The 26669-nt window shown below is 37.0% G+C and overlaps 2 protein-coding genes across 6 annotated transcripts in view; one reads left to right on the top strand and one right to left on the bottom strand.

The window, feature by feature from the left end:
• Positions 1 to 339: 339 nt before the first annotated feature.
• Positions 340 to 12749, bottom strand: LOC106142100 (kanadaptin). Its single transcript, XM_013343727.2, has 11 exons — positions 12292 to 12749; positions 11578 to 11710; positions 10454 to 10646; positions 9727 to 9904; positions 5193 to 5364; positions 3534 to 3682; positions 2914 to 3074; positions 2379 to 2558; positions 1773 to 1933; positions 851 to 1005; positions 340 to 528 (listed from the first exon to the last, which is right to left on the bottom strand). The coding sequence occupies exons 1-11, from the start codon at positions 12557 to 12559 to the stop codon at positions 371 to 373; spliced, it is 1908 nt and encodes a 635-aa protein (XP_013199181.1). The 5' UTR covers positions 12560 to 12749; the 3' UTR covers positions 340 to 370.
• A 1037-nt stretch (positions 12750 to 13786) lies between these two features.
• Positions 13787 to 26669, top strand: part of LOC106142093 (mitogen-activated protein kinase-binding protein 1) — a 105208-nt gene continuing 92325 nt past the window's right edge. For 4 of the 5 annotated variants that reach the window (XM_060952826.1, XM_060952825.1, XM_060952824.1 and 1 more), the window contains exon 1: positions 13787 to 14125. The gene's annotated coding sequence lies outside the window, so the exon portion shown is untranslated. The remainder of the gene's footprint in view (positions 14126 to 26669) is intronic. The other variant, XM_060952830.1, reaches the window with a different exon arrangement.

Raw genomic sequence — 26669 nt, 5'->3', positions numbered from 1 at the left:
AACTAATAAAAGAAGGGGTTTTATAATGTTCCCATTTACTACTACTTGCGTTCATCCGAACATCTATTTATATCAGCTGTGGTTAATCCATCCTTTTAACAAGACCTTATATTTAAGCGTTCTTTTTTAATGGAAATTATTTATTAAAATGTTTCTCGGGCTGTGAACAGCTTCAAGATATTAATAATAATGTTTTCATTCTTCTTTATTTCATCGACACGAACATTCGTTGTGTCTCTTTATTCTTCTTCTCCTTTCGCTTATATTCGCCCATTGCTGGGCATATGCCTCTCCAATATTATGTATGTATGTAAAGGATAAATTATAGAAAAAAAAAAATAGAAACAATAAAATAATTTATTGCTTAACATTATTCCTCTATAATTTCGGGTAAATCCCTCTCTGTTTCTTGATCAAAATAGTTTTCAGGTATGACATAATCTTCCGGCGGTCTCATTGGCCCGTACATTTTCCTCGGCGTTTCGTCTCTTTCACTCTCACTGGCATCTGTTGCTGTCTCGTTCGCGCCTAGAAAGAAAAAAAAAACATGTTACAGAGACCGATTTGGTGTTATTGAAGGAAAAATAAGATTGTAGAGAGAAAAATCTTTTTTCTCGATTGTTGGTTTATTTAATTAACATGTAATTTGTTTGATTTTTAATCGGGTCAGAGCGATCGGATATCACGTTTGTGTTCCCATGTTTGAACCGCAACTACAAATAATTAAATTTTTTATGTATTTTTCAATTTTTTTTTATATTTCTTACGTCCTTTGAAACAGTTCGAGTTTCGCTCGGTCACCCAGGTACTTAGCATTAAAATACATAACTTACTCGTATAAGATACTTACTCGTATCATCAACAGTCTTCTTCTCACTCTCAATATCTGCTTTATCGTCCTTGACTTCCTCGTCCGAGTCCATTTCTTCTACAAACTCTTTCTCCTCTTGTTTAACTTCTTTTCTCACTTTTGGCCGCCTTTCTGCGTCTTCTTTTAATCTTATTCTGTAAAAAATAAATGCCAAGTTAGCTGTTAGTTGGCTTGGTACGCAATTCTCAAGTTATTTAAAAAAAAATCTAAACAGTATATTTGAATGATGAGGCAAAACATCGTGAGGAACCTGCACTTTCCCATGGAAGTCGTAAAAGGCTACTAAGAGCCTTTTACGACTGCCAAGGGAAATAGATGGAGTGGTCCTATTCTTAAGTGAAGCGAACCACATCATTCAAATATACTTCTTCTTCCACTGGGCTTTGAGTCTCGGTTGCATCCTCACCACTCTGGAGAGGAGCCTGGGGTATTCCTTTGACCATGGACCCTGGATTGGGTGAGTCAGGTTTTTCCACGAAGCGACTCCCGTCTGACCTCCTCAACCTTTGCAGGGGAACCTAACCCGTATTGGATAGATCATGGTTACACATCCAGTTGCCTGGTTGGATTGTGCAGGTTTCCTCACGCTGTTTTGCCTCACCATAAAAGCATCGGTTAGTATTCAAACTAATGTACATAACTTCGAAAATAGTAATTGGTGAGATCGTGGCAAGTGGAAAGAGGTAGCCTCTGCCTACCCCTCCGGGAAAGAGGCGTGATTTTATGTTATGTTATAGTAATTGGTTCATATGGCCGGGTTGGGATTCGAACCTGTGCCTCTCACACGCACTTTAACCGGACATGACCAAGGTGGGGTTCGAACCTGTGCCTTTTTTGCGTCACACGCACTTCAACCGGACACTTTACCGAATCGACCATCGACGCTCTTCGCAAAACTCACCTTTTCCCATAAACAACTGAATTAGATCCGACTTTGACCGCCATCTTGTTTTCTTGTCTGTCCGTCCCTTTCTTTATTAGCGGCGGGAGATGTGCCGGTCGCGCTATTTCCGCTAACCTTTGCACTTTGCTAAGTTCCGCTTGTAGTTTTCTTATGTTCATCTGTTGTAAGTAAATAACATTATTATTTTCTATATACTACTATATACTTTTCTATATTGTGCCCTGTGGTTCCCGGCACAAATACAAAACAAAAAAGAGTAAGACCACTCCATCTCTTTCCCATGGATGTCGTAAAAGGCGACTAAGGGATAGGCTTATAAAATTGCGATCCTTTTTTTAGGCGATGGGCTAGCAACCTGTCACTATTTGGATCTCAATTCCATCATTAAGCCGAGCAGCTGCACGTGGCCTTCAGTCTTTTCTGGACTATTGGCTCTGTCTACCCCGTAAGGGATATAGACGTGACTATATGTATGTATGTTTTCTATATAAGGATTATATATATGTACGTCTCGTCTACCGGCGGACCCGGCGATGACGTTGTCCTAAAGATTACTTTTTAATGCAAATTTAAACCGACAGATGGCGCTATTTAAAATTTTACCTTCGCATTGGAAATGTCAGCTTTCTGGGCAACGCTCTGTTTACCGCTCAGCGTGCTCATGAAGGCGTCCAAGGCGTCTTCCTCGCTGGAATGCTGTACAGGCTTGGAGTTTTCCCGCAATCTCGCCAGGCACTTCTCTTCGGCTGATATTTTGGTTTCGATGTCCGTTATTTGTTTTAGCTATTGGGAGATTTGAAGAATATGGTTAATTTATATTCAAAATATTTCATTATCTTTTAGTGTATAGAATTTTTTTCTTATTTCTTAGGTGAAATGCGTATGAGGAATTGAAATGATATGTGGATGAAGCGAAGGAAGTATGCAGAGATCGTGGCAAGTGGAAAGAGGTAATCTCTGCCTACCCCTCTATGTGCAGGCATAGCCTTTTGCCTATCCACTTGTCTATCTATAAATACTATCCGTTCGAAGCCGGGACGTGTTAATAGTAAAAAAAAAAAAATAATAACCTCAAATACAGAATTCTTGCATGAAGAAAAGTGAGAGGGTAAGAAGTAATTCTTCTATATATACTCACCAGGTCATCATAAGTGAGAGGTTTCTCCGGCTGTTGGGTATGCTTCTTCATACGTATGTTCCTCTTCTTCTCCACGGCCCCCGTTCGGTCCAGGAACGTGTCGTCATCTGAATCGTAATAGTCATCAGCCGACCAGTCTCTCTCTTTGCGACGACGGGACTCTGTAACCAATGAATACTGAATAGTTATATACAATTAGAGATCAGTGCCGTGTGGTTCCCGGAACAAATACAAAAAAAAAGAATAGGACCACTCCATCTTCTTCCCATGGATGTCGTAAAAGGCGACTAAGGAATAGGCTTACGAACTTGAGATTCTTCTTTTAGGCGATGGGCTAGCAACCTGTCACTATTTAGATCTCAATTCTATCATCGAGCCAAATAGCTGAACGTGGCCGATCAGTCTTTTCAAGACTGTTGGCTCTGTCTACCCCACAAGGGATATAGACGTGACCATGTGTATGTCTCAATTCTATCACCAAGCCAAAAAGCTGAACGTTGCCTTTCAGTCTTTTCAAGACTTTTGGCTCAGTCTACCCTGCAAGGGACATACACGTGAATATATACATATGTAAGTATATATCCAATTTTTGCAAATAAATCTATTCCATAGTAACGTACCGTGTTTAGACTGCCTCAACAGCCCGGCCCTGTCCAGCACCCGGCAGGCCTCCAATGCGCACGCGACCACCGCCTCCTTCTTCTTGCCGCGGTGGAGCACTTCCGCCGTCACGGGGCGCCCTCTGGCGTCGTCTATTGGCAACTCCACTCTGAAACAAACATATATGTACATACCGTGTTACATATAGGAATTTATGATTATATTAGGATATTTATAAATATAATATAAGTTTATTGCTCACCATAATCAATTGCAGTTAAGTTAAATAGAACAGTATAAAAAACTTAATTCTAAGACAATTGGTACAATAACAATTTTTATTCTTATTTAGGTGTAAAACAGTGCTAATAAAACAGTACCTTCTATAAAATTATGGCGGATTGACACCTGAACTAGGACTAGTCCTGTATCTCTATGTATATAACACATTCGAGCATCGCTTGCATGATGACGCAATGCGAACTGATTTATTATATTGTATGGCCGTTACGAACTGTTAGTCTATCTCTCTTGACAATGACACTAATATGACACATACCGTACATAATTAGTTCTACATTCATTCATCTAATATATTTAAACGAGCAATTCATGTATATATATAATCAGGATCTCGGTAACGGCTCCAACGATTTTCATGAAAGTTACAGATTAGGGGTTTTTTGGCTCAAGGAATCGATTTATCAAGGTCCTAGGTTCGAGAAAAGCTCGGTTCCCAAGATATATAAACATTTAAAAAGCCGCGTTTTAAGAAACCCGGTAGACCGAGCAAAGCTCGGTCAACCGGGTACTGTATTTTAATGTAGACAATGTGCATTCGTCCACGATTTCGATTTGACAGATCCATATTTGTAAATTGACGTCCGATGAAAATGCTGCAGTGTAGTTTGTTCCGCCGTTTTTTTACACATGCGCTTTGGAAGCGGTAGTAGTTATAATTGGATTTAAGTTTTGTGACGTCACTAAGTGATACCTTGTATCCGATTTTGAAAATATATCTAGTATTATAGTAGTCACATCACTTTAATTATAACTACTTCCAAAGCGCATGCGCAGAAGAAGCGGCGGAACAGACTACCCTGCAGCATTTTTACCAGACGTCAATTTATAAATACAGATCTATTAAATCGAAACTAAACTCAATCTGTGTAATATGTCCCGTATATATTTATTACTAGCGACCCGCCCCGGCTTCGCACGGGTGCAAAATTATAAATGTTATTATACATAAAAACCTTCCTCTTGAATCACTCTACCTGTTACAAAAAACCGCATCAAAATCCGTTGCGTAATTTTAAAGATTTAAGCATACAGACAAACAGACTAAAATAGCTTTATACTATGTAGTGATAGAATAGAATAGAATAGATTTATTTTCAAAATTGGATACAAGGTATCACTTATTGACGTCACATCACTTAAATCTAATAATAACTACTACCGCTTCCAAAGCGCATGTGTTGAAGAAGCGGCGGAACAAACTACACTGCAGCATTTTCATCGGACGTCAATGTACAAATATAGATCTCTTAAATCTAAATCATGGACAAATACACATTGTCTACATTAAAAAACATGAATGAATGTAGAACTAGTTATTTCAATACGAATTCGATATTTCGTCAATTCGTAGTGAAGTTTAATACATTATTTGTTACCTGCACATGAACTGCCCGGGCGCTCTCTCCTCGCAGTCATACAGCAACTCGTGCCCCTCCCTCTCGTAATAACCTCGCAATGTTTTCTTGGGATCCTCCAGATACAGTTCCTCATTGGCCGTCACCGCGTATGGATTGTCCGCTAAATCTGGTTCGTCTTCAGCGTCCTCTCCTGTTTGGGAAATAAATAATTTGGTTTATTAGTTCCTTAAATATGTTATTGGCGTTTTGTATAGCATACAGATGGATGTCGTAAAGGGCGACTAAGGGGTAGGCTATCCCAGGTTAATAACTTGGGATTCTTCTTTTAGGCGATGGGCTAGCAACCTGTCACTATTTGAATCTCAATTCTATCATCAAGCCAAATAGCTGAACGTGGCCATTCAGTCTTTTCAAGACTGTTGGCTCTGTCTACCCCGCAAGGGATATAGACGTGACCATATGTATGTTATTTATATTAGTTCTCCACATGACCGAACCATCTTAACATACAATTTTCTATTCCTGTAACTACATCTTCTTTCATATCACAACATGTGGAGAGGATGAATGAAAGCAGGTTGACTAAGCTGATATACAAGGAGAGTGTGGAGGGAAAGGTCGGAGTGGGAAGACCTAGACGAACGTATCTTGATCAAATTTAGGACGTCCTGGAAAAGGGTCAGGTCAAAAGTACCCGAAACCGCCGAGATTGTATGAACAGAGTTATGAATGTGGATGAAGCGAAGGAAGTATATAGTATAATATTAATGTTTGGACGAGTTTACATTGTAAGCGAAATATTAATTATAAGTTGACTACAGAATTGCCAACTCTGTGTGATGGTAACTCTGTTGACTTGACAGTTAATTTAAACTGCACACTCAGACAACGGGAAACCCTCGAGGGTTAAGAATTATCCATCAAAATATACAAGGTCTTCCCGGCAAAGAATTAGAAGTACAACTAGTTTTAGAAGAATTAAATGTGGACATTTTATGTTTGACTGAGCATTGGCTCATGGAGGGGGAGATGATGTTCAGCCTAAACAATTATAATATTGTGAGCTGCTTAAACAGAAAGTCTGCAATTAGAGGTGGGTCTATAATATTTATCAAATGCGGTCTTCGCTGTAAAGAGCGAACAGACATAACCAGACTTTCGGTTGAGCGGTGTGCCGAAGTGACCTGTGCCGAGCTAGATCATCATATAATTGTTTGTGTGTACAGTCCCCCAAACAGTGAATTTAAACAATTTTTAAAAATAATGGATCAAGTGTTACATGTTACCTCAAAATGTAACAAAAAATTAATTATTTGTGGTGATTTTAACATTGACATTTTAGTTAAATCAACTGTTAGTATACAATTTATTAATTTGTTTAAATCTTATAATTTAGAGTTTGTTTTTTTCGAACCAACCCGAATAACATCTACATCTGCCAAGTGTCTGGATAATTTTTTTTGCAATAATCTTTTTATACGGAAATCAATTATTCACAAATTGCCCTCGGATCACACCGGTCAATATGTTACCTTTGAGAAAGAGTCCTTAAACAATTTAAATAATGATAAAATTATGTGTAGACCTCTTTCTTCCAAAAACATAAGAAAATTTAAAATAAACATTGCAAATCAATTAAATACTTTAACATATTCTGGAAATAATCCTAATGAACATTATAACAATTTATTTAATATGATTTCTGCTGAATACTCAAAAAGGTTCAAGCAGAAACAAGTCAATATTCGTAATAGATTACAGTTCAGTGAATGGGCTACATTAGGTATTCACAAGAGTAGGAATAAGTTATATGACTTATATGCCCAGAAACAATACAATTTTGACCCCAGTTTTGTAGAATATGTCAAAAATTATTCAAAATTATTTAAAAAAGTTTGCAGGCAAGCCAAGTCTTTTCACATAAGTAGTAAAATAAACAACGCACCAAATAAAATTAAAGAAACATGGAACATTATTAATAAAGAATCTGGCAAAATCAAAGATAGAGACAGTATTAAACAAATATCATCCGGTAACAAAAGTATTTCTAAAACTCAGGACATAGTAAATGCTTTTGATAATTTCTTTGCAAAAATCCCTGTGGAGCTAACTTCTGACGTTGACTCTTGTCCATTGCGCGCTGAAACCCTACTTAATAATAACACAACTCCCATCAAATCTGTCTTTAAATTTAAATATGTTAACTCTGATATTATATTAAAGGCGTTCAAACAACTTAATTTGAAAAAGTCTGAAGACCATTGGGGTATGTCTGTTAGTATCATAAGTCAAATCATAGATATTATTGCATCTGATCTAGCTTTTATATTTAATGAATGTATTGATGAGGGTATTTTTCCAAATTTAATGAAATGTAGCAAATTAATACCTCTATTCAAAAAAGGGGAGAAAACAGTCCTTGGCAATTATAGACCTATTTCTATATTGCCAGTTTTGAGCAAGGTGTTTGAGAAGATGATGCTTAATCAAATGCAACAATATTTTAAAATCAATAACATTTTCCATTCCCAACAATATGGGTTCACTGCCGGGAAGTCCACCACTGATGCGGGAGTAGCACTTGTTACTCAAATCTATGACGCGTGGGAGAGTTCACAGGATTCAGTTGGAGTCTTTTGCGATCTCTCTAAAGCATTTGATTGCGTAGATCATCAGACACTTTTGCGTAAACTTCGTCAATATGGGTTTGACCACAAATCAACTAAACTAATGGCATCCTATTTGACTGATAGGCTTCAAACTGTAGATATTAATGGAGTAAAGTCAAGCGGATCAAGCGTCTCAATGGGTGTTCCTCAGGGCTCAATTTTAGGACCATTCCTCTTCTTGGTATATGTCAATGACCTGCCTTTTATGGTGGAAAAACAGGCGGGTATAGTGCTGTTTGCCGATGACACTTCTTTAATATTTAAATTAGATCGCCATAGCGAAAATGTAAGTTCGGTTAATAATATACTGTCGGCCATATCTATCTGGTTCTCAACCAACAATCTTCTTTTAAATGCTAATAAGACCCAATGCATTAAATTTACCCTTCCAAACGTAAGGCAGGCCAATACTGACATAATACTGGAAGGCCAGAAATTAGAATTTGTTGAAAATACAAAGTTTTTAGGAATTATAATTGATGCAAAGCTACAGTGGGGTGCTCATATTTCTAAACTATCCAATAGACTTAGCTCTGCCGCTTATGCTGTTAGGAGGATCCGACAATTGACAGATGTAGCTACAGCTAGGCTTGTTTATTTCAGCTATTTTCATAGCTTGTTATCTTATGGTTTACTTTTATGGGGTAGCGCGGCTGATATACAAACTATTTTTATAATTCAGAAAAGGGCCGTTCGCGCAATTTACGGCTTAGGACCAAGAGACTCGTTAAGACAACTCTTTAAGAAAATAAACATACCTACAGTAGCGTCCCAGTACATTTTTGATCTTATAATGTATGTTAGGAAAAATACCTCTTTTTTTCAAAAAGTTAGTGCCACAACTGATAGAAATTTACGTAATAAACATAAATTAGTCATGCCGTTTCATAGGCTTAGCAAAGTCAGTAAATCATTTATGGGGAACTGTATACGATTTTATAATAGGTTGCCGGAGTCTGTTCTTGATATGCCCTACCGAAAATTCAAAGAGTATGTAAAGAAAGTACTTTGTGAGAAGGCTTATTATAGGACTGATGATTACCTTAATGATAAAAACATCTGGCTCGAGCTTGGCACAGGAACCTCGTAATTAATTGTAGTTTAATTTGAACTTAAATCAAAATTTCAGTACACTCTGTACATAAATCTTTTTAAAATTGGCAATCCATAAAATATATATATATATATATATATTTTTCTTTTTTCAATATTAAATCTCATAAATATATAAATCTCCCGTGAACAATGTATTCTCCCGTCCACATTATATTCTAAGTATAATTTAATATTGTGAAGTTGACGTTGTTAAAGAAAATGCTGCAGTGCAGTTTGTTACCGCTTCTTCTGCACTGACGCCTTGGAAGCGGCAGTAAACTTAGTTTTTAAGTAATATATTTGACGTCAACCAAGTTGTTAAACCATACGACAATTATTAAGCGATATAATAATATCCTATAATAATGAATAAAAATTTTGAATTTTGAATTTTGAAATTTTGAAGTATGCAGAGATCGTGGCAAGTGGAAAGAGGTAGTCTCTGCCTACCCCTCCGGGAAAGAGGCGTGATTTTATGTATGTACGTGTGTATATTAGTTCCTTACATCCATATCCGTGTGGTTCCCAGCACCAATACAAAAAAGAATGGGACTCCATCTTTCCCATGGATGTCGTAAGAGGCAAATAAGGTATAGGCTTACAAACTTAGGATTCTTCTTTTTTAGGTGACGGGCTAGCAACCTGCCACTATTTGAATCTCAATTCTATCATTAAGCCAAATAGCTGAGCGTGGCCTATCGGTCTTTTCAAGACTGTTGGCTCTGTCTACCCCGCAAGGGATATAGACATGACTGTATGTATCTATTGAAAAAGGTGCATATGCATACCCATTCCCCAATCAATCCCCTGCTCCTCCCGCCGCTTCTCCTCAGCCAATCTATCTTTCTCTCTCTGTTCTACCGCCTCCTGTATCATTCTCTCTCGCTCTGCCTTCATGTTCTCAGCTCTCTGTTTGATCTCAGACACGGTGAGTTCCGATTCTCCATCGCAGTCGAAATCTGGACCCTGAAATGGAATGTAGATTTAATTTTTTTACATTAATGTCTTGATTTCAATGACGCACACCCTGACTATTGTATATTGTGACAATTAAATTCAAAACAAGAGCTACTGCTCAATCTCTTCTATCATCAGCTGTGTCATGTATTATTTTTTATTATATTATCGAAATTATCGCCATCTACAAAGTGCCGTTTGGTTCCCTGTACCAATATAAAAAAGAAGGACCATTCCATCTCTTTCACATAGATGTCGGAAAAGGCGACTAAGGAAAATTCTTATAAACTTGAGGTTCTTGTAGGCGATTGGCTAGTAATCCGTCACTATTTGATTCTCAATTCTATCATTAAGCCAAACATTTAAATGCGGCCTATCAGCCTTTACAAGACTGCTGGCTCTGTCTAGCTCGCAAGGGATATAGACATAACTGTATGTATGTACAAAATGCGACAAATTTAACGCCATCTACAAAAAAGATAGACATTCCGTGAAGGGGTAATAAACAAACTTACTTACGCATTTACAATATAACTTAGAATAATCATGAAGACTTACCAGCATAATGTAAGTCCTTGTGCTGTTCCCAAACTTGATCTGATGTCCAACCCTCACCCTGGTGTAATGGCTGGTCTTCAAGCGCTCTCTGTTGAGGAATGTCCCATGGGTGCTGCCAAGGTCATAGAGATACCATCCGGAGGGTGGCTCTCCTTCTGTGGCGAACGCTTTGTATTGAAGGACTGCATGGTGTCTGAAATAAAGTATAAAATGCTTATAAATTGAATAAAAACAGTGACAAGTTATACTAGTGTTTTTTATCACAATATTTTGGTACATACATATATATAATGATGCCTATATCCCTTGCGGGGTAGACAGGGCCAACAGTCTTGGAATGACTGACAGGCCACGTTCAGCTATTTGGCTTAATGATAGAATTGAGATTCAAATAGTGACAGGTTGCTAGCCCATCGCCTAAAAAATAATCCCGAGTTTGTAAGCCTATCCATTAGACGCCTTTAACGACATCCATGGGAAAGAGATGGAGTGGTCCTATTCTTTTTTGTATTGGTGCCGGGAACCACACGGCACTAAATGCTTATAAATGAAAAAAAACAAACAGTGATGAGTTATACTAGTGCTTTTTATTACAATATTTTGGTACATACATATATATAATGATGCCTATATCCCTTGCGGGGTAGACAGGGCCAACAGTCTTGGAATAACTGATAGGTCACGTTCAGCTGTTTGGCTTAATGATAGAATTGAGTTTCATATAGTGACTGTTTGCTAGCCTGTTGCCTAAAAGAACAGTCCCCAATTGATAAGCCCATCCCTTAGTCGCCTTTTACGGGACCCCTTACTACTCAGGGAGGATAGAACTAAGAGTTACATGTTAAGACCAAACACCAAAATAATGCCATGTGGTTCCTGGCACCAATAGAAAAAAGAATAGGACTACCTGATCCCTTTCTCATGGATGTTGTGAAAGGCGACTAAGGGGCAAGCTTATAAACTTAGGATTCTTCTTTAAGGCGATGGGTTTCAACCTGTCACTTTATATGAAATAAGCCAAACAACTGAACTATCAGTCTTTCCAAGACTGTTGGCTCTATCTACCCGCAAGAGATATAAACATGATTATATATGTGTATGGTTAAAAAAAAGCAGAAACTAACCTTGATATGGTGGGGTGTGCCATTATGACATCACAATTAGCCAGCCGCCCAAACACGTAAAACGCTTTGTTTGTCAAATCAACTTTTTCCACAATCATGCCGGATTTGAGGACTTCTAAACCGTATTCTGAACCTGAAAGTTACGAGCAACATTATGCTGTTGAATCTTCACATTACATAAAAAAAATGTTTAACAGAATCTCTTTCATAGAGATGAGAAGATTAAGAGAAGTTTGAAAGGATTCCGCAGAGGCGTGATCCTAGTTGCACACTCCGCAAAAGTATTTTGGGGCCCAGGGTCCACTTAATAATGTTTAGTAGAGTACTAAAGGAAAATTTTACATGGGCAGAATAAGTATCTCTTCTTGTAAATAAAAAGTTAATATTAAAGTTATTGAAGAATTGAGCCGCATTGAGCCAAATTGAGTGCAGTGTGGTTCCCAACACCAATACAAAAAAGAATAGGACCACTCCATCTCTTTCCCATGGATGACGTAAAAGGCGACTAAGGGATATGCTTACAAACTTGGGATTCTTTTTTAGGCGATGGGCTAGCATCCTGTCACTCTTTGAATCTCAATGTCATTTTAAGCGAAACAGCTGAATGCGGTCTTCAGTCTTTTCAAGATTGTGGTATATGTCTCCACAAGGGATATGAAAGTGATTACATGTATGTATACCTATTATATTGTTTTGAGAAAAAATGATACATACCATCTGGACAAAGCCCAGACCACTTGGGTTCTTTGTATGGAATTGGGGTCGACAATTCTTTCAGTAAAACGGCCGGAGGCAGGTTGCTTTTGGACGAACTATCTCCTGAAGATTCATTCGTTTTTTCGTCAGCTTTTGGTTCGGTAGGCTTTTCGATATCACTCTTGGCTTTTTTAGGAAGCTTTCCGATGCGCCCAATAAGGACAGGCTTCTTGAATTCAATTTTAGTTTCATTTTGGGAATTTTCTATTGATTTATCCTCTTCCATTTTTAAGGTTACAAATAAGTATAAATAGGAGCACTAAACTCGATGAATAAACACAATATTCGATAGGTACTATGTTAAAAAAAATAATACAAATGAATTATTTATTTACTATTCAGTAAAATTCAATTCCGTTTTTTTTATAAATCAAGGAAAGGCAAGGCGGACCTGTCTACGTTCTACGTCCGAGCCAGCCTGACGCAACTGTAAAGAAAAAAAGCGATTGTATGAAACAAATGGGAATTTTTCAGGTCTTCAAGTTCGAATTAGTCTTCAGAACGCTGTAAGAGCGTAAATTTAAATGTGTTTTATTTTTATTATTAGCTATTTAGGATATTTCATACATAAAGAAGGTTTAAAAAGATCCCGCTGAGGTAAAAGCTATAAACACTTTACAATCACTTTGGACCTTGTTAACTATTACAGGAATTTTTGATGAGCCGCTGTCTTAGATCCACTATGCTGGTAGTCAAAGTATTGTCATTTTTTTCGTGATCGTGACGCTCGTTTGTTGTTATTTTATAAGAAATATCTGAGCTTATTTTTTAATTTTACAAGCATTATGCATATTTTTTCAAAATTTTGTTTATGGACTGGCATCTATTAGAGCTACTCTAAACAATCACAACCTTAAATGAATGGAATATTTGAGTTTAGTTTAAAAATATAAGTTTAAAAAAAACTTGTAGAGTGGTCGGTCAAAAAAGAGATTTTATGGCGATCTTTCCAATAGATTGTGATCTGTATGTGTTAATATTATTTATTACCATGTGACTAAACTATGTAAGTCATTACCATTGTAAACAAGAAATGTCATAACATTTTTGCATAGTAAAAATTTTCATTTCAATTGAAAAATTACACCAATTAAAATAAAAGAATGCTCATGGGTCACTATTAATTAGATCACCTGCCTAACAACCTAAGAATCCATTGTCAACAATTCTGATTACGGTTGTAATAAGTGTGATGTACATCCCTATTTCCTTTTTTCTTGATGTTGGCACAATGTTGCATTACAATTTGATTTGTGGCATTCATGTTGGCAAAATTTTTCCTGTTCGTTGCATACTACGGTATTTTCTATTCTTTTTATGTGAAACTTCCGACTCTTAAATCAAAGTGATTACGCATTCTGTGGTCCTAGTTCTAAAATCTAAACACAAATTGAAATTACTCTGCATTTGTCACTGTCAATATTGTCATAGTCCTATTCTTGGACGTCTATGGTTCAATACAAGCGAAAAGAAAAAAAAAATCATTTTCAATCAAAAGTCAAATGGTCAAAACGGCAAAAAGAATCGTGATGGTAATGCTAATCGTACCGAAAGATTGTGTTAATTTTACGGAACATTTTAAATTACGCGTCCTCAAATTGTTTTTATTGTGCACATTGTTATAATATTGCGTGAGAACATATTGATAAATTTTTACACAGTGACCATATTGTTAAAACCCGTTTCGTTGAATAAGTATTTTCGAGTTTATTTACCTGTGTCGAATTTCTTATCATATTAGTACACGTGTGAGGTGATTTAATTGTGTTTATTAACTTTCAAAACATATATGGTGAGTTATTACTACACTTGCGACTACGCAAAATAATTTCATAAGTTTTTGCTAACACAAGCGTGGCGGTGAAAGTATATTTTGCTAAAATCTCCGTGTTATAATGGTGTATTGTTTGCGTATTTCATTCGCTTCAAAACCTTTTTTGCCATGCTTCAAAACTTCTGATGATTCTCAGAATAAATTCCAATTCAAAGCAACGGTGAACTGTGCTGTGATCATTGTTTTTGTTTAGTTTTTTTTTGTCTACCGTTGTTTTCTAGTTGGAGTTTATACCACGTCCGAATTCCCATTAATAGCTGAACTTGTTTACTACTCAGGAGGTAGACAGAGTCACAAGTCACAAAGTCTACATTAAGTTGATAAGTGATAGAATTGAGATGCAGTAACAGCTGAAGAGCATATTCTGAGATTATTTATTTGTGAATTGAGGTACCTAGGTTGATTATGTTGACCATATAATAATATACTTGTAAAGCTTTTGTGCTTCTGATATTTTAACCTGATCTGTGAATTCTTGTTGATTTTTTCTTAAATCTTATTTGTAAATTGATGAAGTATATCTTTATTCGAATCAGAATATTCTCGTTTCCTGTTGCACTTTGCGCTGCACCAATATTCTCTCTCATTCTATACAGAGATAAGTGAAAAATATCTAATGTTAACTGTTTCCTACTGCTTCATATGCATGGAACAGTATTATGGTACTACAAAAGTTTGTCTTATTTGAAAACTCTTTATTGCACACTAAAAAGAATATAACAAAATACAACAGTCATTATACAAAAACGATTTTAGTTATCAAATTGAAACATATTCCATATGTTGTCCATTGTTACATAGATACATACATAAAATCACTCCTCTTTCCCGGAGGGGTAGGCAGAGACTACCTCTTTCCACGATCTCTGCATACTTCTTTCGCTTCATCCATTGTCCATTGTTAAAAGCATCAAAATGTGTGCTGTAGTTCTGAAGATTAAAATATAAAGATACAGACATACAAGTAAACACACAGGTTGAGATACCTTCGCTATCTATCTGCCTCTAATTTCTGTGTTTGGTGTTACATTTGGTCGTGGATGTTTATCTATAGTCTCCTGACTTTAAGTAATGGATGCATTGTCACCACTCTGGAGAGAAGACTGGGGTATGTCTTTTGGACCCTGGATTGGGTGAGTCAGATTTTTACTTGGAGCCACTTCCATCTGACCTCCGCAACCTTTGTAGGTTAACCTAATCTGTATTGGACTGATCATGGTTACGCATCCAGTTTCCTGAATGTACAGGTTTCCTTATGTTGTTTCACCGTGACATTGGTTGGTATTCAATCAAATGTTCATAACTATTGAAAAAAGTAGAGTATATCTATATAAGTATTCATTATAAAAATATAGTATCTATGAGTCTAGTAACTAGTGTCCGACCGAAGGTCTATTTTTGGCCGAAGCCGAAGCCGAAGCCGATTAATCGGCTATCGCCACAACCTTCGGCCGAAGCCGAAGCCGAAGCCGAAGGTTTATATTCTCTCAGCACTCAGTAATTAATTTTGTTCAATATTGTCTACAAGCTACAATTAATATTAAAATCATTTCAAAACCTCAATATTGAAGGTTTATATATTGACTGTCTCATGGTTTAGAGATAAACTAGCTGTTGCCCGCGACTTCGTCCGCGTAAATTTCGAGTTGAATTTTAATCATACAGTCAGATACAGACAGACAAAAAATAAAAAAAAAAATCTCTATCCGTTTCAGTCAAAATATTAAATGTACAGAAAAAATATTTTTACCGTTTTATTATTATATGTAGTATTTTGATTTTCAGTTTTTTTACATAAAATACTCAAACAATACAAAAAAAATATATTTTTAATAATAAAAAATATCTTGTAATTGTTGGGATTCGAACTTGGACCGCCAACTTCACAGTCTCACGGGCTAACCACTGGACCATCGAAGCCGTTGCGTTGGTGTCGAAATTAAAGTAGACTACATACATATGGTCACGTCTTTATCCCTTGCGGGGTAGACAGAGCCAACAGACTTGAAAAGACTGAATGGCCACGTTTAGCTATTTGACTTAATGATAGAATTGAGATTCAAAAAGTGATAGGTTGCTCGCCCATCGCCTAAAAAAGAATCCCAAGTTTGTAAGCCCATCCCTTAGTCGCCTTTCGCTTATATTTATATGTTATAGGTATAATGCCGTCGTATAACGATAAATGACTTTGAATTTTTAATTTCGTAACTTATTTGCAGGCATACTGATGCCTTGAGTTCATTCAAATGTCGATAACTTTTTTTTGTGAACCGATTTTGATGAAACCAACTTTAAATGTTATTCTGAGTTAAAACAAAGCAATTGGTGAAAGTTTGAAGTAAATCGGTTTAGTACTTTCGGAGATAATCGTGATCATACATACAGACAGACAGACAAGAAATTAAAAAAATATATTTTTGCTTTCTATTATTCATTCTAAGTGTCCCTCTATCCATTTCAGTCGAAAATACTAAATGTACCTACAGACAAAATATTTTTACTGTTTTATTATATGTATATATAGATAAAAGTTTGTGATTTAACTACTGGTAAAAAATAATGATTTGATTTCTTACAAAAACACTCGTTTAAATACACGTACGGACTTGTTTTGATGCATGCAATCAGCAATGTGATATTTTGAGTGACTCCCCGCCGCCTCATGACTTTCGTAACAGTTCGTTCAATCTCGACGGTCGCTCGGACCTTCGGCGAAACCTTCGGCTTCGGCCGGATTTTGGGCCGAAGCCGAATGTTTCGCCGAAGGTGGATTTTTTGGCCGAAGGTGGCCGAAGCCGAAGCCGAAGCCGAAGCTTCGGTCGGACACTACTAGTAACACAAGTTTTGAACTTACTTCGTGGCTAACTCAATATGTGTAATTTGTCCCATACCATCTGTTTTCACATAATATTTTTTTTATCATATAGAGTAACTTTAGTATTGAAATGAACGTCACAACATAACATATCTTATCAACATATCATATCAAGCGTGTATCATTTTCTTATCAGTCAAAGCCAGTATTTCTATTTAGTATGCACATTGCTACAATGACATACATATATTTTAATCAGTCACCATCCTTGTTTTTTATCTATACTGCATCCTCTCCAGTGAATTTATACTAATAACAGTCAGGAACTCGGGTACATAGTGAACTTGCATGGAAAGAGCCTTTCAAAAGACTTTGGCCATTTTGGTTTCGTTTTGCGAATTTTTAAAATCCAATCTCCGGATTGTGTAAATAAGACTTTGATGAATGTCAATGAAGCAAAAGAAGTATGCAAGAATTGGGGCTTGTAGAAAATTGTATTCTCTGCCAATCCTTTCAGTTATTGCTTACTAATATTATAAATGCGATAATCTGTCTCTCTATCTGTCTGCCTGTTCCGTTTTCACTGCTAAACCGCCGGACCGATTCCAATGAAATTTGGTATGCATATAGTAAAAAAGTAGTAGCAACATGGGATACGGGAACCCGCGGAAACGGGAGATGACGGGAGTTGTCGTTTTATGCGGACGGGGCCGCGGACGCTCTCTAGTGAGCCATATGTCTATATACTATAACATATATATGGGTGAATATACGCTATTTGATTTTTTTGTGTCCCAGAAGGAAATTTAATCCATTCTATTTAATATTTATAATTTCTCTATTTGACACTATTTTTAAAGTTTTAATGATGGAGGCCAGAAGAATTTCTCATATTTTGGTGTTTTATAAGTACCAGAGGAAAATGTGTTACCAGAGGAGTGACACTACTGGCAGAGTAGTGACAAATTGAACCAGGAAAGTGACACACCATTGTTATAAGACGAGTAAAGAGACTTATATTAAATTAAACACGTTTAAATTATTGTATTAGAATATTTTTTATTATATAAGGCACATTCACTCTCCACAATTTCTTAATGCAACCTTATTATTATATTAATTTTAATAGTTTTTTAATGCTTAAGTTTTCAATGCCCGTTTAAAATAACAGAATGAAGTATATTCTGCTTATCAGTCTCATCTGTGATGAAATTAACAGTAAATATTACCCTTTAATAGTTTTTTTATTATAAAACAATAAGTTTGTAACATTTAAGCACTGAATTCTTAACCAACTTACTAAAAAAAAATATACTCTTCTTTCACAAAACATAACAATAGTACTATTTAATGATACACCTTTCAGTCTCGAGGTTATTTAAACAACTTAAAAGTTTCAGTCTCCAGTATAAAAGAACTCTTTCATTTTCAGATCAGAATCAACAATTTTTGTGTAGCTAAATAATTTATACTCAAATACTGAACTTACTATACTTTTTTTTTTGTTATCGAAGGGAAAATCCTTTTTACGGACAAGACCCCGGGTCTACACCCGGGAGAGTGGGACTCCTGGCACCTAGTAAACCAGCCTACCCACTAAAACCCCTCCGTGCGCCCTTCTTGCCATTTTGAGCGCATCATGGGATTGCAGGAATTTCACCACGATGCTCTCAGGCTGCCCGGCGCTTCTGTGCCGGGAATCTTGCTGTAATGGGTGGCCAGTAAGTTGCTGGCCGCCCTTTCCATCCCAGGGTCGGGAAGTGACCCTAGTGAGGCAGTAGGCGCGCACGATAAAGTGCACGCCTTCTGCCAGAGTATGTTGGGTCGTATCATCCGGCTCCCCACACTCATGGCAGACCTCAGAAGCCTCTTATCTAATCCGATGCAGGTAATGACCGAAGCAACCATGTCCGGTCATTACCTGCGTCAGCCTGAATGTCACCTGGCCGTGGCGTCGGTCCAACCAGTTGTCAAGCGATGGAAGGAGCGCCCCGATAGTACAATGGCTGAATTCGGAGTTCTCTATCGCTCCCGCAATACCACAGCCAAGTTTACACCAGCCGCTCCCGCTAATTCAGGCATCTCCGCCCTCCTCCTCCTTTCCCAGAACAACTCCTTTTGAGCCAGAGCGTCCAGTTCCCAGGGTGGGGTACCAGCCAAAGCGCAGGCTGCCGCCCACACCACAGTGGTGTAGGCCTTGCAGATACGTATGCCCACCACACGCTGTGGTCGTCGCAGCAAGGCCCTGTTGGCTCTAGTGAGCCTATCCGCCCATATCGGCAACCCATACAGCGCCATGCTGCGTGTTACACCTGCATATAGGCGCCGACATGTAGCACCAGGCCCACCAATGTTGGGCAGCAGCCGGCTGAGTGCCGATGCGGTTCTCACTAATTGGGGAGCTAGCTGTCTAAAGTGCTCCCCGAAGTTCCACCGTGGGTCCAATATGATGCCAAGGTATTTGATGTGTGGCATCGCTTGTACCCTCTCCCCATCCACCATCATGAACACACCGGCCTGAGTCTTCCAACCTCGACCGCCAAAGGCGATGGCCTCCGTTTTGCTCAGGGCTACCATTATCCCTAGCATACCAACGCGACGAACGAATCATCATTTCTGCCGCTTCAAGTTCGTGTCCCCAGGCGGCCACAAGCGTATCATCTGCGTAGCAGAATACTTGTACCTGGGGCCCGAGATCCCCGCGGATGGCCCACTACAGGCATGTTCATGCACACAAATGTTTTTACTGTGCGAGGATCGAACCCGCGACCTCAGGCGTAATGACCAACTTCTTAACCATTACACCAAATCAGCCGTATAATTAAGATATTTAACGAAACAGAATTTCGTCACTTCTCTGGCGATCATGTATTTCCTCTGGCATGAAATTTGCCACAGAAGTGACGCCAGAGAAGTGACAAAATCGTACTTAATGTACAAAAATAACATCACTCGATTTTCGCACCACAGTTTGATGTAACACATGACATCTACACACAATAAACCTTGCATTGTGCTAATAAACAGTTTTCCAACAATAAAATACGAAAACATATGCTTACCAAAGGAAATACTCCAACGAGTGGCAAAAACACGCTCTCCCAAATTCATTCGTAAACTGACGCAATATTATTTAAGTTTTGCTCAAGATTATTAGCTTGCTACTAACTTCACACTGTTCGACGCGCCCAATTCAAGATCAAAACACAAATTGGTGATTTTAAGTGAAATTTTTCTTCTTTAGAGTTTCGCCAGATGAAGTGACGTATTTGTTACATGACATGAAAATAAGTTTTATTTTTTTTATATTATTAAATATTTTTACAATGTATTTTGATTAAATATGTTTCGATATTTATAACAGTTAGTAATAATTAAAAAAAAACATATTTGTGTATACGTATTTAAAGTATATTGCCGTTCAATCATTATAATGCATGAATGGGAAGGCCAGAGGAGTATACATTTTTAACTTTTTAAGCTAATAATGCTTTAAATTAAACAATTATCGTGATTAGACTATGTGGGCCAGATAAAAGGCCATGTTATTTATTGTTTAAACATAGAGAAACAATAATATAATAAGTTTAACATAAACATTTTCTAAAGACCATTGAAATTCAAATAGCGTATATTCACCCATATACTATCATTGAGCCAAACAGCTGAACCTGGCCTTTCAGATTTCAAGACTGTTGGCTCTGTCTACCCCGCAAGGGATATAGACGTGACTATATACATATATAATAAACGCCGTTTCGTTTAGCTGCCGCCCTTGACTGTTGATTTACTAAGCCATTTAATCCTATATAAACTTTGCTACACACGAATTTCTTATGGCTTCTGTTTTCCAATGAAAATTAAGTTTCTGTAAGTCTCCTTGAAGTTAGGTCGCTATAACGACATTGCACATCGCCTATGTTCATGGCGACATTAGACTAAGTAGTAGTTACACTAACTTTGTTAAGTTTAATTTCGTTAACTAGAAGGTGCTGGCTGGCCACTTGCGTAAGGAACTTTGGGTTTTGATGGGTAGGTATATAATAGGTAAAAATTATACATACATATAATCACGTCTATATCCCTTGCGGGGTAGGCAGAGCCAACAGTCTTGAAAAGACTGATAGGCCGCGTTCAGCTGTTTAGCTTTATGATGGAATTGAGATTCAAATAGTGACAGGTTGCCAGCCCATCGCCTAAAAGAAGAAAGCCTAACCCTTAGTCGCCTTTTACGACATCCATGGGAACGATATGGAGTGGTCCTATTCTTTTTTTTTTAATTGGTGCTGGGAACCACACGGCAATAAAAATTATTTGTAAAAATTAAATAAAGTTGACTGATTTTTTTGTGAATATTCCTTGGGGATGACACGTTCTCATTACATACTGATGTCTCATCTGAGATGTGATTTGTTGACGTAAGACGACTCACGGTAGTTATTATAGAAACAGATTTATTTGTAATGATGTCGAAATGAAGAATCTTGAATAATATTCTTTAAATTCTGTATTACCAGACATAATAAACGAGCAGGTGTTTTTGTAACTTTTGTGACCTTTACTGACAATCGTAAAGAACATAACATTCCTTTGCACCTGGTAATCGTAATATTATCAATAAAACTTATGCGTGGTTGGACCAGAAACAGTCTTGAAAAGACTGATAGGCCACATTGAGCTATTTGGCTTAATGATAGAATTGAGATTCAAATCAGGTTTCAATCATCATCATCGAATTGAGATTCAATTCAAATTCAGACAGGTTGCTAGTCCGGCGCCTAGTAATCATGCCTAGGGTAGGTTTATTTTGGTAATATTAAACATATAACTTTTTCTAAGTCTCGCTAATGATGTCTACCAATATATTGAAAGTTGATACTAATTTACTCTACAGATTGTAAATACGGTTCAATTGAGGACCTACTTATTTTTAGAAGTCTGTTAAAAACTGTAAATTGGCCCCCGTAGCATGACACGCTCTTTTTAATATGACATAAAACCCTTGCGGGGTAGACAGCCAACAGTCTTGAAAATACTGATAGGCCACGTTCAGCTATTTGGCTTGATGAAAGAATTGAGATTCAAATTGTGACAGGTTTCTAGCCTATCGCCTTAAAGAATCCCAAGTTTATGAGCCTATCCTTTAGTCGCCTCTTACGACATCCATGGGAACGAGATGGAGTGGTCCTATCCTTTTTTTATTGGTGCCGGGATCCACACGGCATAGTTACTCGCGCGATAAAAACGGCGTTGCGCGTAACGTATTACGGGGTCTGTTGTCAAAACTTTCGAGATGGCATATCCTTTAATTTATAAAATTAAGCAGTATTGTGTAGTCTTCAGATGCTAATGGTCATTCCCTGTATCATTTACTTACTTACAATCCTACAAACACATACACGTGGGAACCCGAATCAACCATGAAACTATACCTATGTACGCCATAATAGACCCTATAGTTTATGATGGTTTTTCTTAATTTTATTAGCTCTCACATACTAGTCGTAAAGTTGAAATTTGCGTGGAGGAAGAAAGGGTATTTTTTATGTAACAGTTTTTATGTTGTAAGTAACTATGACCGTAAATGTAAATAATAGTAAATATATAATAGTAAATATGCGCGAATGACCTTGTATAATTAATAAAAGGTATTTGTGATGAATTATACTTGTTTTCACATACGTAAAAGTGAAGTTAAGAGACTTAGAACAGAAAGCTATCCAGCCTATAGGTGACCTTCGAGCCTTTATGACTAATGGATTTATCTACCCCGTAAGGGATTCACACAAGATTAATATCCTTTAATATAAGGATAACCTATTCAAGCGGGATTATATACAGCCGAAATAAAATAAACTTTATTTATTGGTCCTTCGTTCGAGCCGGATAGCCTTTTCGTTCTTGCAGTAGCAACAATCTAAGTGATTACAGATTACACAACTGAATTGTGTATAATTAGCAATCGTGTTGCGATCCCATTGTCTACCGGTATCAGGAAAGAGGTGTGCATCATGACGATTACATGGAGCGTGTGGAAGCTTTGTTGGATATGCGATTTTTTTATTTTTACATACATACATATGGTCACGTCTATATCCGTTGCGGGATAGACAGAGCCAACAGGTTTGAAAAGACTGAATGGCCACGTTCAGCTATTTGGCTTAATGATAAAATTGAGATTCAAATAGTGATAGGTTGCTAGCCCATCGCCTAAAAAGAATCCCAAGTTTGTAAGCCTATCCCTTAGTCTCCGTTTACGACATCCATGGGAAAGAGATGGAGTGGTCCTATTCTTTTTTATATTGGTGCCACACGGTACTTTTACTACTCGGTTTTTATTTTTGATAACTAGTTTATTATGTATGTCGTAATAGGCGTCTAAGGGAAAGGCTTATAAACTTGGCATTCTTGTAGACGATGGGCTGGCACCTGTCCTGTCACACCTAACCTGTCACTATTTGAATCTCAATTCGGTTATAAAGCCATACAGCTGAACGTGGCCTTTCGGTCTATGTAGATGTTATTTTGAGACTGCAGCTTCGCTCGCGTTTATTTAAAATTCCCGCTTTTCCCTACTTACCGTAAAATTTTAATGTATCAAATTTAATCTTTCATTTAAATGCAAAAATAATTATTGAAATCGGATTATTAATGCAGGAGATATGCGGTAACATAGACAAATAAATGCGGTGGTATTGAGAACCTCCTCTTTTTTTGAAGTCGGTAAAAAAAATGTATTTTTCCCCCAAGTGGATTTGTAGACCTCGCTTTTACATCTATTAGATTTTATAGGTCGCTTGATTCTTACTACATTGATTCCTACAACATTTGGGGTCAAATCATTAACCCCAAATGTAATAGGAATAGATAGACATGCCAATTAAAAAATAATAATTGCAATGTCAGGGTAGTAATGACACAACCAGATCAAACGTTAGGTCTAGAAGAATGATGTTGATTTATTTTTACCAGATCCAAACAAGAATGTGCCAAGTTCTTGTTTATCTTCTTATTAACATACTATCAATGGCGATGCAGCTACATACTCTCAAACATAAGATATACGATCCGATTTGAACGTAACCCCACTGTGATAAGAATCATTGTTGAAGACTTACAGTTTTGTGATCTACACTGTGTTTTCAATGTTTTTGTAAAACCATACCTATGTTGTTGTCACGGCCCGTGTCATTTGTTGTCATTTATGTGTAGAACTTCCGTTCCGCACATGAATTCTTCTTCTCTGCAATATCATGCATACATATGGTCACGTCTATATCCCTTGCGGGGTAGACAGAGCCAACAGTCTTGAAAAGACTGAATGACCACGTTCAGCTATTTGGCTTAATGATAGAATTGAGATTCAAATAGTGACAGGTTGCTAGCCCATCGCCTAAAAAAGAATCCCATGTTTGTAAGCCTATCCCTTAGCCTTTTACGCCATCCATGGGAAAGAGATGGAGTGGTCCTATTCTGTTTTTGTATAGATGCCGGGAACCACACGGCACATATACTTATAATGTTCCTTACATTGCCGAGTACAACCAAAACAGGTGATAACATTTTATGCTCACAAGGGGCAATAAAATCTAAATTTCTATCACCCAGTCTCCCACGTTGGGGAAATAGATTTTATATTATTTACGGGAGCTAGACGACGCCCCGACGCCATTATGTTATAGTATGTAAGTATGTCTGTAACCTGTTAAGCTTGTGCTGTACTTAAAGCTAAGATTCTAGGAATATTTTTATTCTAATATAAAATGTAACTTAAAATTTTTATCAAATATGTGATGTTAAAGTTTGTGCTTATGTTTGTTAATCTTTTACTGAAAAACAAAATGAATAGAGTTGTAAGTATAAATTCAAGCGGCGGGCGCAACTTTAACCACAGTAAAATACTACCTTTAATAAATAAAACAGGCATTTTGACGTTTGAAGTGACGTTATAAATACACATTCTTTTTAATTCAATATTCTATTTACCCAATATATATTTATTAATATTGAATAAAAATACCCAGTATATTAATTTCAATATAAATTAAATTAAATGTCAATATACCTCTAGCCATTACTTTTTGTAATTAAAAGTTCGCCAAAAAAAAACAATATGCAAGTCTTATTTTAAATGCTGTGATTTCGACAATTTTTTTTTTGGTCTAGTTTGGGATAGAACTTAGCATAGCGCATCTTTAGTGGACAATCACCTTTATTATCGAGTGGGTGGCATTAAAAATTCATCAGTTAGCATCCTGCCTTTGTCGTGCCTATGGAATGTTTGTGTTTCAGCATGCATGCATATGCAACTTGCTGTGTAGTTTGATATTGCTATCGGCATACAAATTTTATAACTATAGTCCATTCCGTCTTACAACTGAGTCTTTTCAGGTTGGAAGAAAATTGGAAGAAATACTAATTAGGGATAAGTCCGCCATTGTGCATATTCTTCTAATTCCAGCAAACAAATTGTTAGCTATATGTTTGTTAAAGGTGTGGTTCCCGGCACCAATACAAAAAAGAATAGAACCACTCCATCTCTTTCCCATGGATGACATAAAATACGACTAGGATAGGCTTACAAACTTGGAATTCTTTTTTTAGGCGATGGGCTAGCAACCTGTCACTATTTGAATCTCAATTCTATCATTAAGCCAAATAGCTGAACGTGGCTGATCAGTCTTTTCAAGACTATTAGCTCTGTCTACCCAGCGAGGGATATAGGCGTGATGATATGTGTACATATATATTGATAATGAAATTTTCAAACCTCTAGACTAAGTGGTTTGGGCTGTGCATTGATACCAGTCAATCAGTCAGTCAGTGTAATCTTCTATATATTTAGTAAGTCTTTGGTTCAACCACACGGTACGGTAATGTCATTGACCTTAACCCATTGACTAGACGATTTTTTTGCGAAGCGATATCATGAGACAATTTTTTATGTAGCATTTTATGTTAAAAATGCAACTCTATATGTAAAGACGTGAAGTTGTTTTTGCATTGACGATGTTTTTAATTATACACAAATTTTAACTGTTTCATACTTATTAGTTAGTCCGGGTTTTCCTATTATATTTTGTATGATATTGAAGTTGTAAGCAGTTAATAGGATACGATTTTTTAAAATTAATATTGTACTAGCTGCGCCCCGGGACATTGCTCGCGTGGGAATTTCGTGATAAAAAAAGAAAAACGTTGTTTCAGACTATGTTTTACCCGTATACCATATTAGTAAACCGTGTGGTTTCCCGCAGTTAAGAATAGAACCCCCATATATCTTTACCATGGATGTTGTAAAAGGTGACTAAGGGATAGCCTTTTTAAAATTTAGATTCCTCTTGTAAGCGATGTGCTAGCTACCTGTCACTATTTGAATCTCGATTTCATCATAAAGCCATAGAGCTGAGCGTGGCGTTTCCATCTTTTCAAGTCTGTAGGCTCTGTCTACCCAGCAAGGGATGTAGACATGACTACAAGTATATGTATGTATCCGTTCAAAAGATTTTGCGTGAAAAAGTAACATACACACATACACAAAAGGCAACAATCATATTATTACCGGGATATTATCAACTTGCACGGAAAATAAATGAAGTAAAAAGTCATATCAAAATAACCGGGAACCACACGGCACACACACTATTAACAAGCTCATTCGGTATTAAATATACATGTTTATTGCTG

This window comes from Amyelois transitella, chromosome 30, assembly GCF_032362555.1.
Source record: "Amyelois transitella isolate CPQ chromosome 30, ilAmyTran1.1, whole genome shotgun sequence".
Taxonomy (NCBI): Eukaryota; Metazoa; Arthropoda; class Insecta; order Lepidoptera; family Pyralidae; genus Amyelois; species Amyelois transitella.
The sequence above is the reverse complement of the archived record's forward strand: the minus strand, read 5'-3'. Positions and strand labels throughout refer to the sequence as shown.